Source organism: Trichechus manatus, unplaced genomic scaffold, assembly GCF_000243295.1.
Source record: "Trichechus manatus latirostris isolate Lorelei unplaced genomic scaffold, TriManLat1.0 scaffold00058, whole genome shotgun sequence".
In the NCBI taxonomy this organism is placed as follows: Eukaryota; Metazoa; Chordata; class Mammalia; order Sirenia; family Trichechidae; genus Trichechus; species Trichechus manatus.
The window spans coordinates 9088357-9102244 of NW_004443994.1; the positions used below are offsets into that span (position 1 = coordinate 9088357).

Genomic DNA, 13888 nt, shown 5'->3' on the forward strand with positions numbered 1-13888 from the left:
AATGAATATTTTCCCCTATGGGATGTGTTTGTGTGTTTGTCTTGTTGTGTGTCTTTTCAGAGGCTGTGTGGAGGAATGATTGAGGGCTTGGGAGCCAGACTATGTCAGTTCAAATCCCAGCCCCATCACTTATTACACAATTTAGGTCAAGTTCGCCTCCCTGGGTCTTCGTTCCTTCATCTGTAAAATGGAGATAATCACAGTTCCTGCTTATTAGATGGTTGTCAGGATTATATGGAGCCCTGGTGGTGCAGTGGTTAAGAGCTCGGTTGCTAACCAAAAGGTCAGCAGTTCGAATCCACCAGCCGCTCCTCAGAAACCCTATGGGGCAGTTCTACTCTGTCCTATAGGGTCACTATGAGTCAGAATCAACTTGATGGCAACAGGTTCAATGGATTAAGGATTATATGATTAAACATGTAAAGTGCTTATATCAGTCTATGGCACCATAAAGAGACTGGCTGTGTCTTCACCACTCTTCTCCCAGAACATGGAGCACTGAATGCTTTTTGCCCCTCTTCTGACCTCAGTTTCCTCTCTCTTCGTTCTTACTCCTTTGATTCTGTAAGAGGATTGACTCAGTTGTCAGTATCATTCAAGACCAAAGAGATTGCCAACCTCTGGTGGAAAATGAGAATAGCACCCTGCAAAGCTGCGTGCCTGGAATGCTGTCTGACAAGGTGATATCTCTAGTGCTTTGCAGATGAAACTTTCCCCTGAAATTCATATGACCCAAGATGATAAGATTTTGGCTACAATAAACTGGAAAATTACTAAAGTACAAAACCAAGAGGATGGCTTCTGTCTAGGCACAGCTTGACTCACTGGATATCCCATTGGACAGTCCCTCACTGGACATTCCATACACAGCTGAGCCTTGATATCAGGCACCAACTCAGAAAGCTGACTCTGTGTCATGGCAAGTCCTGGGAAAGGCACTGAGGAGAGTGCCAGCAGACAACCATATATGTCTCAATATTGAAAGCTATAAATCAAGCTAGCAACCTGCTAAACAATGACCTTATAAAGACCTAGGCCAAATTGAGACTTCTTGGACTCCTTGAAGTTCCACATTGGATGATGGTGGAACATTGCCAGCTGCCCCATGTCTCTACTCCTCTTTTTTCCCCTCCCTTGTTTTTCCAAAGAGCCTCATGCATGGTCTGTGGTGGACACCAACCTGCGTGTCCAAGGACCACGCCCTGAAGGATAAAGACCTAGGAGAGAGGTCCACACAGGCTTTAAAAGCAGGCTTCAGACCATTTGGGAAGGAAATCCCAGAGTTTGACTTTTTTCTATGGCTTTTTGTGTGATTTCCTCTTCCCTAGGACTAAGCCCTCAGGAATAGCACTGCCACTTCCCATCTTAAATTAGTGAAAACAGACTAGTCCTTTTAATTTACTTCAGCTTATATTTTCTCTGGAGAACAAGTTGGCCAGGCTTCAGTTCTTAAATGCTCATGGTCAGTAAAGGATATACCTAGAAGCTGTCATTTCCCTTGAGTAGCAATTCTTCCTGCCACCTTTTATATTTAAGCCCCCTAGCAGCTGATGTGGACAGGCATCCTAGGCCAGAGGGCAAGAAGTTGTCTGTCTGTGATCTTGGAGGTGACCTGTATGTCTGTTTTTCGCTCTTTCTTTCAAAGGAAAGACGCTAGGGTGGGGAACCACTGCCTGGACATTTGATATAGTAGAACGTGTCCATCCTCAACTGTGCCAAATATTATGGGGAATAGTATTGCATAGTAAATTGGTCCTTTAGTTATAACCAGTTGCTATCAAATTGACTTCGGCTTATGGTGACCCCATGTGTATCAGAGTACCAACTGTGCTCCACAGGGTTTTCTTTTTTAAAAAAATTTTTTCTTTTATTGTACTTTAGATGAAGGTTTACAGAATAGTTTCTCATTAAACAGTACACGTATTGTTTTATGACACTGGTTAACAACCCCACGACATGTCAACACTCTCCCTTCTTGACCTTGGGCTCCCTATTACCAGCTTCCTGACCCCTGCTGCCTTCTAGTCCTTGTCCCTGGGCTGTTGTGCCCCATTAGTCTTGCTTTGTTTTATGGGGTTGTCTAATCTTTGGCTCAAGGATGAACTTCGGGAGTGACTTCATTACTGAACTAAAAGGGTATCCAGGGCCACTCCATAGGGTTTTCAATGGATGATTTTTCAGAAGTAGATTACCAGGCCTGTCTTCTGAAATGCCTCTGGGTGGACTCAAACCTCCAGTCTCTCAGTTAGTAGCCGAGCACGTTAACCGTTTGTACCACCCAGTTGTTGTTAGGCACCGTCGAATCAATTCCAACTCATAGCAACCCAATGCGACAGAGTAGAACTGCCCCATTGGGTTCCCTAGGCTGTAATCTTTAAGGGAGCAGATCTCCAGGTCCTTTCTCCTATGGAGCTGCTGGTGGGTTCGAACCACAGACCTTTCAGTTAGCAGCTGAGCACTTGACCATTGCACCACCCAGGGATCTCCTTTAATCATAGGAGTTTAGAAAGGGGCGAGAGATAAACAGGGGCAAGGTCAAAGGGCAGAAAAACTACCAAAAGAAAGGAGCTCGTGGCCCTTAGACCTAAAGGCGCAGGATGAGGGACATGGGCTGCAGCACCCTCCCTAAGCCCTCATCTTTATACCAATTGACTAATTTCTTCTCCTCTCTTGTTCCTCTCTTTTCTTGTTCCTTCTCCTGCATCCTCCCCTTAAACCTATTAGTAGATCTTTTGGCTCAATTCTGGCCTGTTTGGCTATACCAGACTTTTTCTAGTTCATGACGTCTAACAACCCTTAAAACCCACCACGAATGACTGCTCACCCCCCTTCCCTGCTTAGTCTTCTTCCCTGTGAAATTGTAGTTCTTAACTGAAATCACAAAACCAGCCAGGATGCAACAGTGTGATGTATCAGCAGCTCATGCCTGGGCTTTCCCAACCTCTATTCTGACTCTACTTAAAATAGTTTTATGGCTTTGGTCAATTGATAGATTTAAAAAAAAAAAAGAAAGTTAAAACCAGATGAAGCTCTAAGGCTATTGAAGTAGTTATTAAGCAACTATTATGTGCCAAGCAGAGAGCCAGAAGCTGTCTAGAATTTCTCCAGGGCTCTGTCGCTAGAGAAGCATAGGATTCTTATTGCTGAAGTAACATGTTACCCCCTCATGTTCAAGTTCTTCCATCTCCCCTTTTCAATAACAGTTCTTGGGACTCTGCTCCTTTCTCTCCCCCTCAACTCCCACCTTCACTCCTGGGGCCTGGGGTACATCTGTAGAAATGTGGTTGAGCAGCACTGCTCCAGAAGGTGAACTAGGAAGCCCATCTGTGGGTCATGGAGAGGAGATGGCCTTGGCAGAGAGTCCGTTTCCTCTCCTCATCCATAAGTCTCTTGAAGTGGTTTGGTTAAAACTATTATTTTCTGATTCTTGGTAAGCTTTTATGGTACTGATGTCCTGTGAACCATCCCCTCCTATCACTGCAGAAAGACGGACAACTCAGGATTGTGTGAATGGCACAGCATTGTATGAATGAGGGCTTCCTGTCTTTAAACAGTTACAAAGATATGGTGGACTTCATATCCAACCAAGAATCCATTTGTGTGTCCTTTCTTTGTCTCCTGCTCCAATTATACCTATGAGGTATGTACACAAATATGATGGACAGACAAAAAAACCTAGATTCAGATAATACCCACTGACAATGGATAATGTTTACATCCATTACCAGTTGGGTATTTATGAATCCTAGAAGGCAGACTTGGTGTGGAACATCAGGCCTAGTCCATTCAGTCCACTCCAGTGTTGCAGAATCTTGCCATGATTAGTCCTCCTGTGGCAAAAAATCTCACAGAAGCTTACGGGAAGACAGGGGGGCCTCACACACGCACACAGAACACCAGGGAGACCAGGAGTTAGGACAGTTTGTGATGAGTACATCTGCATTTTATTTTTCCGTAAAAATAAAACAGACAGAGAAGAAAGTAGATCCGCTTGAAATGAGAGAGATACTGAGGCCAAAGTTACTAGTAGGAAAGACTGGGACTTCTACTTCTGTGGTCTGAATAGAAAGAGTTTTTGTATTCGTTTGGCTGGATCTATTTCAACATCATGTGTCCTTGGTGAGTGAGTGAGTTTTGGTTTCCTTCCAAAAGAGCCTCATTTTGAGTTCACCGTACTCTCCTCAAGTGTTTGTTTTCTGCTGCTGTGGGATCATTTACGCTGGTGGGATGGTTCAGATGACCATGTGGGCAAAGGCCCCTGCGCCTCTAGCTGCCCATTGTTCCTGGGGAACGGCCGTGGGGGCATTCAGCAGACCTGCGGGAGGAGATCAGATGGGCTCTCGTCATCTCGGTTTTCTGAAGAGATCGTGCAACTGCTTTTAGATTTTAAAAGTTAAATAGTCGGCAATCAGTCCCTGAAGGAAACTCAGCTGAGGCACTGTGATTCCGCCAGATCAACAAGGTTACCAGCTATGTTTGTTTCCTTATCTGTGAAGGGGCCAGAGCAGATGATCGCTCAGGTCCTTCTGGCTCCAAGATCCAGACGTTCTCTGCACATACACGTATAAAGATGCACACCCCTTTTTACGTACATACATGCATACATCTTAGAGAGAAGCTACACCCTCTGTGCTGTTTCCAAAGGCTGTTTTGGGTTAATTTTTAGCCCGAGAAAGTTGCCATGGCCTTACTGTCTTAAAAGCCATGGAGGTGTCATAATTTGTTACCCTTGAAGTGCAGAATTCCCTTCAACCACTTCCTATCGAAGTGGTTCCTGGGAAGCATGTAAACTTGATGGTAGGTAGAGGGAGTGAGGGTAGGACGGTGGAAAGAGATTTGAGCTGAAGTTCAGGATAGAAGGCTTCAGATCAAAGCTCAGGGACTCAGTCCAATCTCCATGAGAAGTGGACATCAAGCTGACTTTTTTAATAGGAGAAATACAGTCTCCAGTTAGAAGATACAGGTTGAATTCCTGAACTAGTACTCAGCTGTGGGGGTAGGGGATGTGGGCAAGAAGCGGGGTAGAAGCAGGCCTACCCTGCCTAGACAAAATGTGGTTTATCCTGTTATCTGGTTTAAAATCACATATCCTCTTAAGAAGATGACTAATATAATGTTTAGGGCTTTGAGGTGTGGCAAGGAACCTACAAAGGCTTCAGGTAGCTCTGAAACTAATTGATAGGACAGGTGTTACATGTGAAAACTTTCTAACAATGTGCAAGAATCAGGATCAGAAATTGCTCTGAGTTGTATGATTTTGGAAAGCACATATGGTGGGAAATCAATTATTAACCCATTTAACCACTTGCCATAGAGGCGATTATGACTCGTGGCGACCCCCTGTGTGTCAGCCTAGAACTGTGCTCCATGGGATTTTCAGTAGCTGCTTTTTCAGAAGTAGCTCTCCAGGCTTTTGTTCTGAGGTGCGTCTGGGTGCGCTTGAACCTCCAACCTCTCGGTTAGCAGCTGAGCATGTTGACCATTTGCACCACCCAGAGACTCCATTTAGGATGTTTCTACGTTGACCCATCAGATGCCTAGTCACCTATCAAAACCTTGACCCTCACCTGTATTCACAAGACAGATTGTGAGATTCTGCAAGCCCTCCTCCCCAAAGTTGTTTTCCAGGACTGCGTTCTTTGAAGAATTTTAAGATGTTCTTGATAAGCAGATATACTGATCTCTTGATAATGAAATGGCAGTGTGGTTTTTGCTCACGATCTGGGGCTATGAAACCACCAGCCTGTTGAACTTCCTGAACCTTCTCACATTTGTTCAGGGGCAAGTTAGAAATGTTTCCTAGAACTCCTTGAGAAAAATTATCATTTTCTTGGGTGTAGGCTATTTTAAGGAAACTTGTTTTAAAGTAGCTTAATGGAAACAAGAACATAATTACTGTTTTGTGACTGACTTACTTAAGTACAATGCTATACAGAAGGATTTTTGCAAACCTTTGTAAAGATATTATGTAATAAAGTCAGAGTTAGGTTTTGAGTCACCAATTTATTATAAAAATATACCAATTTAATAACTTCGCAGTTATTTTTTGTAGCAGGTTTTCTAATATCTGTCTGCTGAAAAGCCAAAAACAAAATTGAAAAATGGTCACATCCAATAAGGGGGTAAGTTTGGAATGAACTGCTGCATATCATAGGCCGTCAGCATCCCTGGCCTGGCCCAGAGTGGATTTGGTATTAATGCTTTAAGAGGGAATATGCCGGAGAACATGAGGTGGGAAAACCATTGTAGTTCTGCATTATTGTATCCTGAGCTATAAAAGGGATACTGGTTGCCGTCGAGTCGATTCTGACTCATAGCGACCCTATAGGACAGAGTAGAACTGCCCCATAGGTTTTCCAAGGAGTGGCTGGTGGATTTGAACTGCCGATCTTTTGGTTAGCAGCCAAGCTCTTAACCACTGCGCCACCAGGGCTCCTATAAAAGGGATATTTAATTGCAAATGGCTTTCCAATAATAATTTTCTACCATTGTCAATAGGAACTATAAGATGCATAAATGAGAAACCAAAAAAACAAACCAGTTGCCATCGAGTTGATTCCAAATCACGGCAAACCCATGTGTTTCAGAGTAGAACCGTGAATAGGGCTTTTTTCAATGGCTATGACCTTTCAGAAGTAGATTTCCAGGCCTTTCTTCCAAGGCATTTCTGGGTGGATTTGAACTGCCAACCTTTTGGTTAATAGTTGAGCATTTAACCATTTTCACTACCCAGGGGCTCCTAAGTGAGGAACAGTGGATGGAAAATCTCAGCAAAGCTAACCTTCCCAGGACAGGAATCTCGTCTTCACTTAGGCACTTCTGGGCCCTCGGGCAGCAAAGTCAATCTTACCAAAACCTGTTGCCGTGGAGTCAATGCTGACTCATAGCGACCCTTTAGGATGGAGTAGAACTGCCCTGTAAGGTTTCCAAGGCTGTAAATCTGTATGGAAACAGACTGCCACATCTTTCTCCCATGGAGTGCTGGTGAGTTCCAATCGCTGACCTTTCAGTTAGCAGCCAAGCACTCAACTACTGCACCACCAGGGCTCCTTCAATCTTAACAAGTAACCATTATGTCTCCACTGGTTAAGAGGCAGGGGAAATATTCATCACAAGGACTGCCTTGGAAGGGAGTGTTTCAGTCATTAGCTGTATTTGGTTTTTCTTGCAATCAAGAAACAGGTGGGAGGAATGAGATAACATCTTTGCTTATTGGAAAAATGCTCTGATTTGAAAAATGGAAGATAGGGAAGTTAGGAGAGATTGGCTGAGTTAATTTGTCTCTTAAAATTCCATGCTTGGCAACAGGCACTTGGACCCTGGCACCTCATCCAGGACCTTCTCTAGCTTTTTCTATCTTTCTGGGAAACTGGGATGGGTAGTGCATGCTCCTTATGTGAAGCATGCTGCCTGGGCAGGAAGCCGGAAGCACCCATCCAAGAGTTATCTCAGGTCAGGAGACATAGCTCTCTATTACTTCCTTCTCCATCATCTTGATATTTTTATAAAGACCAAAGTGCCCCCTTCCTACAACAGGTGATAATCTTTGATCTGACCAACTGTGTCCTCCATCGAAACTGAGTGCCCAGGGACTAGCTAATTTCCTTCCCTTAAAACACAGACATCTGACCAGACATAGATTTCAAGTATCCCAACAACCAAAATGTTTTCATATTTTCTCCTACCTTCCTGACTTCTTATTTCTAAAATCCAAGTTTATTTTATTTATTCATTTTTGCTGTCAGCAAAAACATGTAGGGAAGTTCATTTAAAATACACTCTTTCATACCATCTGAATGGTTTCCTGGTTACAAAAGGAACCTACGTAGCTACCAGTTGGAAAGTACTTCAGCACAGAGTGGCAGGGATGTGGTAAGAACATGATGGGGATGTGGAAAGGATGTGGCAGGGACGTGGCTTGTGCGGGGCTCTCTGCAGGAGAAGTATCTGGGTCTTGGAGCCCTCATACCCAGTGGACCAGGTGGGTCTCCAAGGATCTGCCCCAAGCAAGAGACTGTGAAAAAGGAGCAGGGGTACCTTGGCTTGCAAAGTGGCTCCTGCAGCTCGAGGGTGCAGAGGAATGTCGTGAGTTTCCATCTGCTGCTTAGCAAAGTTCACAAATACCTAGAGACAAGAGAACAGCAAGAGTGGGTAGAGATTTCCTGAAAAACAGCACCCTCTACCTACCCACCCCCTTTGCTTTCTTTTTCTGCGGTTAACGTACAACCCCGCTGGAGTGGCTGTGGCCTGCCCAGGAGACGCTGTTCTACCACGTGGAACCCCAGCCTGCAGGGACCTGAATAGGGCTTGTTTCTGGGGAGTTCCCACCAAAGGATTCAAAGAACTTGGGATAACTAAGGCAAGGCAGGGTCTTAGCTAACAGGTCCTTCTACTCCTTTTAGAGAAAATAATTTTTTTTTAAAAAAGGTAGCTGATCTCTTCTCTTTCCTGTTGTTCATTTAGAGTGTACAGTGTGGCCACGACTCCTGCTTATGACTTCACCTGCTCAAGGCTGACAAGAGGCGCTGGTGAGTAAGCTCCTCGAGGACACTTGCCTGCTTCCACCTACTTTATCTGACTGTCTTTAACCCAGACCCGGTTGCCGTCAAGTCAGTCCTAACCCCATGTGTGTCAGAGTGGAGCTTGAACCTTCAACCTTCCGGTTAGCAGCTGAGAGGGTTAACCATTTGCACAAACCCAGGGATCCTGACTGTCTTTAATGATGTTTATTAAAACAAAACAAAACAAAAAAACCAAACATGGGCATACATATGTATCAAAACTCACCAAACTATACACTTAAAATGCGTACATTTTATTGTATGTAAATTACACATCAATACAGTGGATCTGAAAAGAAAAAAAAAAAAGCCACCACCACAAACCAGTATGCATGAAATAACAGGCCGTAGTGTAGTGGGGAACAATGATGTAAAAGAGCCGGTGAAGTTTGCTGATGACTAAAATGTAGTTAGAAAACAATTTCTGATATATCAAGTTTTCCCCTAATGGACAGAGAGACCGTGTGTTAAAACCTGGGAGAGTCGTGCCCCCTCTGGTGTCAATTCCAGCCCTCGTTGAGGGTTCTGACCCAGTCTCTGTCCCTGCCCCGCTCTGCACTTGGGGTGCCTGGGCCAGACTTGCCTGGTCCAGCGTGGTCTGCGTGACCGAGTACTCCTCGATGAGCAAGCTGTCCTTGTGGGAGATAAGCAGCTGGAAGATCCTGGCCAGAGAGGAGGAGCAGACCTGGAACTGGAGCATGTTGTAGTGCCTCTCCCTCTGCACACTGCCTGGGAAGTTCCCCTGGAAGAACTGCTCCACGGGGTTCAGGTCGGGAAGCAAGTTGTCCTTCGGGGATTTGATTTTCATTGTGACAATGTAGCCATCTCCAAACCTAGGGGACGCACATGGTGAGGGACAGGCCTCTGTTAGTGATTGGGTCTAAGGCAATCCCAAAATAAGGAATAGACTTATTCTGAGTAAGAAATACTGGGGGTTGAAGGCCCGTATCATAGATCTTGTGTGTATGTTTAAAACTAGGAGAAAAAACTCCACCAATACGAGAAATAGTTTGATATCAGTTTTGGAGGGTACCAAAAGGTCGGCAGTTTGAATCCACACAGCCACTTCTTGGAAACCCTATGGGGCAGTTCTGCTCTGTCCTATAGGGTCACTGTGAGTTGGAATTGACTCAATGGAAACGGGTTTGGTTTTCTGGTTTTAAATGTCAGTGATGGGGCACTGGTGGTTCAGTGGTATGATTCTCGCCTTTCATGTGGGAGACCCAGGTTTGATTCCCGGCCAAAACACCTCATGTGCCGCCACCACCCATCTGTCAGTGGAGGCTTGAGTATCTCTATGATGCCAGACATGTTTTAGCGGAGCTTCCAGACTAACATGGACTAGGAAGATCTACTGTGTGATCTACTTCTGAAACCTACGGATCACAACAGTCACAGCTGATTATGGGGATGGTGCAGGACCTGGCAGTGTTAAATTCTGTTGTACATAGGGTCACCATGAGTTGGGGGATGACTTGATGGCAGCTGATAACAACAACATGTCTGTGTAGTGAAGTGAGACAGACAGCCTTGCTGAAGTCAAAGGTGGTTTTAGCCCCAGCCCCATGGGGAGATCATAGGCCCATCCATAAAGACATGTGGAGCCATTGCAAAATCAGTGGTGGCAAAGGCTGGCTGGGCCTTCAGAAGATGATCCCAGGTGGGAGTGAGGGTTTGGCAGCACATCCCCGAGGAAGCTTTTAGAAGCACATGGAGCTGTAGGGCCAAGGCCACCAGTGTTTCCCTCCTCCCTTCGTGAGCTGGTCACCCTCATGTGGATGAAGAATGGCCAGGGCATACTGTGTCAGTTATACTTTATTTCAGTGCCCTTCCATGATCTAGGGTTGCTCCTCTCTACAGCAAGATGCGTTTCATTGTTCAGCTCCAAAAAACGGATGTCCCTTCATGTGGGGAACTCTCATCCCTACCCGCTCCACCACAGAGATATTGAGGGGTTACAGGGAAAACCCACTCATTGCCGTCGAATCAATTTCCATTCATAGCAACTTGTAGGATGGAGCAGAACTTCCCCATAGGGTTTCAAGGCTGTAATCTTTATGGAAGCAGACTGCCATGTCTTTCTCCCACGGAGCGGCTGGTGGGTTTGAATCGCTGACCTTTCGGTTACCAGCGAGCACTTAACCACGGCGCCAGAGGGCTCCACAGGGAAGGCAGTGAGAGACATCTACTTCCCCAGCAGTCGGGCACAGGAAGTGCTGCTGACACAGGACTGCTGACCTCACAGGCTGATGAGCCCATAAGTGTCTATGCAGTGTCCAAGCCATAGTTGCTCAAGAAATCAAGGGCCAGATACCCATTTGCCAAATGCAGCTTGTCTACTAGAATTTTCCCTCAATCATTTATCTGCCCTGATGCACATGAAGGATGATATTTACTGTGCAAAACACTCCCATAGGTACATCGAGACTAAGAGCCTCACATACATAAGGTGAGTTTTGTGCGCTTCCTTTCAGTGACTTTTATATTCTGGGATCTCAATAGGTGTTTGTTAAATAAATGAGTGATAATTATAAATCCACATTTTCCTCCCTTTCCTAGTTTATAAAGCATCTCAGAATGCAGAGAAGCTTGATGTTATTATGATAACCTTATTTTAACTGATCGTCAACTTTGGAACCAAAAAACAGACTTTGGCACCCATTACCCATTGACTTTGAGTCAACTCCGGCTTATAGTGACCCTATAAAGACAGAGTAGAACTGTCCTATAGGGTTTCCAAGGAGCAGCTGGCAGATTCCAACTGACGACCTTTTGGTTAGTAGCCTGGGCTCTTACCTGGGCCACCAGGGCTCCAAACTTTGGCTCAAGAAGTATTATTACTAAATTATCTGTAACAGTTTATAATTTATGGGTACAGGATAATCCTGCTCAAGATTATCTGCATTGATGGTTTTTGTCAGTATATGATCATATCTCAAATTCAAAAGCATACAACATGCTACAAAGAAAAACTGGTTCTCAAGCCATTTGGTTTCCTAATCATTCCTGCATTGTTTGTGAACTCTTACGAAACAGGTCCTTCGGCCCTGGATCTGTCGGAGTAAGTGGAGGGATAACGAGGCGGTGAGAGTGACCCTCCCTCATCACAGATTGCCAGGCTCTGCATCCTGATCAGAGCCCCTATCCAGAGACTCCACCGTACCTTCAACCACAAGCAATTAGCCCAATATAGAGGAGCTTCTAAGCTCCCTGGGTGGCATAAAGAGTTTGTGCTCAAATGCTAACCTAAGGTTGGCGGTTCAAACCCACCAAGAAGTGCCACAGAAGAAAAGGCTGGCGATCTGCTTCTGTTAAGATTACAGCCAAGAAGACCCTATGGAGCAGTTCTACTCTGTAACACATGGGGTTGCCACGAGTCACAACCAACTTGAGGACCACAAACAACAACAAAGAGGAGTTTCTCATCAGTAGAATGGCTTTCTCCAACTGCTGGTGGAGAAGGAGGCCCTAGCTACTGCCTGCCTCTGCCCGTGGGGTGAGGGGGCAACAGGGTCCTCCCAAGTGTCAGCAGAAAGCCCAGGGCCTGGCTGAACCCCACCGAGGGTAACAAAGGGCGTCTCCCACACCATCTCCTTACTTGTACTTGAGGTGCTGAATGGTACCCAGGCACTGGAAGGTGCCCTTCACCATGATGGCCAGCCGGGTACACAGGGCCTCGCATTCTTCCATGCTGTGGGGGGAGGGAGTGAGGAGGTGAGGGAAAGTGGGGAGGACTCTCGCCCACCCTTCCCTGAGACCCTGGCATTTCTTGCCTGTGGGATGTGAGGACCACAGCTCTCCCTTCCCTGATGATACTCATGATGGTGTTCCACAGCATTCGGCGAGCCTGGGGGTCCATCCCTGTGGTGGGCTCATCCTGTGGGTGGGACAGAGGGCAAGGGGGCAGCGGAGTTGGAATTGGCTTCTCCTGGTTACTGCATCTCCCCTGGGCGACTCCCTCTGAGCTGCTCTGGCTTCTGGGGAGAAAGCTAACAGACAACACACAGTCATCCCCAGCTGGGCGGGGCACAGGGTACCCAGGTGTGGAGTAGGGAAGGCATGAGGCTGAATCAGGAGAGTAAAGAAACATTTTGCACACCTCTAGACCCATTTCAGCCCATGAATGCGTTAACATTGGCAACATGGAATGTTTCTTAAAAAAAAAAAGAAAAACTACAAATATGTTTGTAATGAGGCAGAGAGATGGCCCAAGTGACTTTTCAGGTTCCCTTCTCAGTCCTGAGAGACCGTGGGTACTGCAAATGGTTAATGCACTCAGCTACTAACCAGAAGGTTGGAGGTTTGAGTCCACCCAGAGGTGCCTCGGAAGAAAGGCCTGGCAGTCTACTTCTGAAAAATCAGCCACTGAAAACCCTATGGAGCACAGTTCTACTATGACACGCACATTGAGTCGGAGTTGCCTCAATGGCAACTGTTTTTTTTTTTTTTTTGGTTTTGGGTCCAGTCCTGTGACCCTCATGAACATCAGACCACATGGGGACGGGGCCTCAGGCCCGATATAGCTTAGGTGAGCACCACACGACCAGGGGCTGCTCCATGACATTGGTGCCTTTTGATCCAGGCCAATGCTCCTGCCCACTTCAGATTCCAAACAGAGCTCCTCAGGCAGAAGTCATTTCTGACCAAACACTGACATCCCACAGCGTGGGCTGAGCTTCCCTGCTGTGAGCCCGCAGCACCACAGGGGACTTCCAAGGAACTCTTAGTGAGAATGTATTGTGGCTCCAGTTTCTCCCTAGATCTGTGAACTAAAAACTGGGCTGATTTGCTCAAAACGAGCGCCGGGGAGCATTCCAGACGAGAAACAATCGCTGCATTCTCTAAATTTGCTGACCGGAACATATCTCCCCAACCAAAGACATGCCACACTTGGTTTCAGCTCCTCAGGCCTCCCACCCCGTCCTGTGGGCTGCAGTGCCCCTCACCAGTAACACCAGCTGTGGGCAGCCAATCAGCGCCATGGCTGTGGAGAGTTTCCGCTTGCTGCCCCCACTGTACGTGCCAGCCAAGCAGTCTGCGTAGAGAGAGAGGCCTAGGCTCCGAATACTCCAGTTTGCAACCTAGGGAAGGAGAAGAAATTCTGTTGGGGGAAGACAAGCAAGCAAACACCCTAAACCTCAGCCACTAGGATGACAGACCCAGCTAGGCTAAAATGGGGCCACCTGCTGGCTCACGTCCTCTACACATGCTCCTTTCCACTCTGCCTTAGAGCCCAAGGTGGATCAGTCAGCTCAGCACCATTGGGTGCAGTCCCCTGGGAACTGACCTTCAGCCTTACAAAGAGCAAGGCAGCTCTTTTCACCCAG

At 46.3% G+C, this 13888-nt stretch overlaps 1 protein-coding gene across 1 annotated transcript in view; it reads right to left on the reverse strand.

Moving 5' to 3' along the window:
• Positions 1-4723: 4723 nt before the first annotated feature.
• Positions 4724-13888, reverse strand: part of ABCA4 (ATP binding cassette subfamily A member 4) — a 174073-nt gene continuing 164908 nt past the window's right edge. Inside the window, exons 41-47 of the mRNA XM_023733347.1 lie at positions 13849-13855; positions 13508-13642; positions 12335-12438; positions 12160-12252; positions 9145-9394; positions 8038-8124; positions 4724-4759 (exon numbers count right to left, since the gene is read on the reverse strand). Of these exons, the coding sequence (XP_023589115.1) occupies positions 4724-4759; positions 8038-8124; positions 9145-9394; positions 12160-12252; positions 12335-12438; positions 13508-13642; positions 13849-13855 (712 nt within the window). The remainder of the gene's footprint in view (positions 4760-8037; positions 8125-9144; positions 9395-12159; positions 12253-12334; positions 12439-13507; positions 13643-13848; positions 13856-13888) is intronic.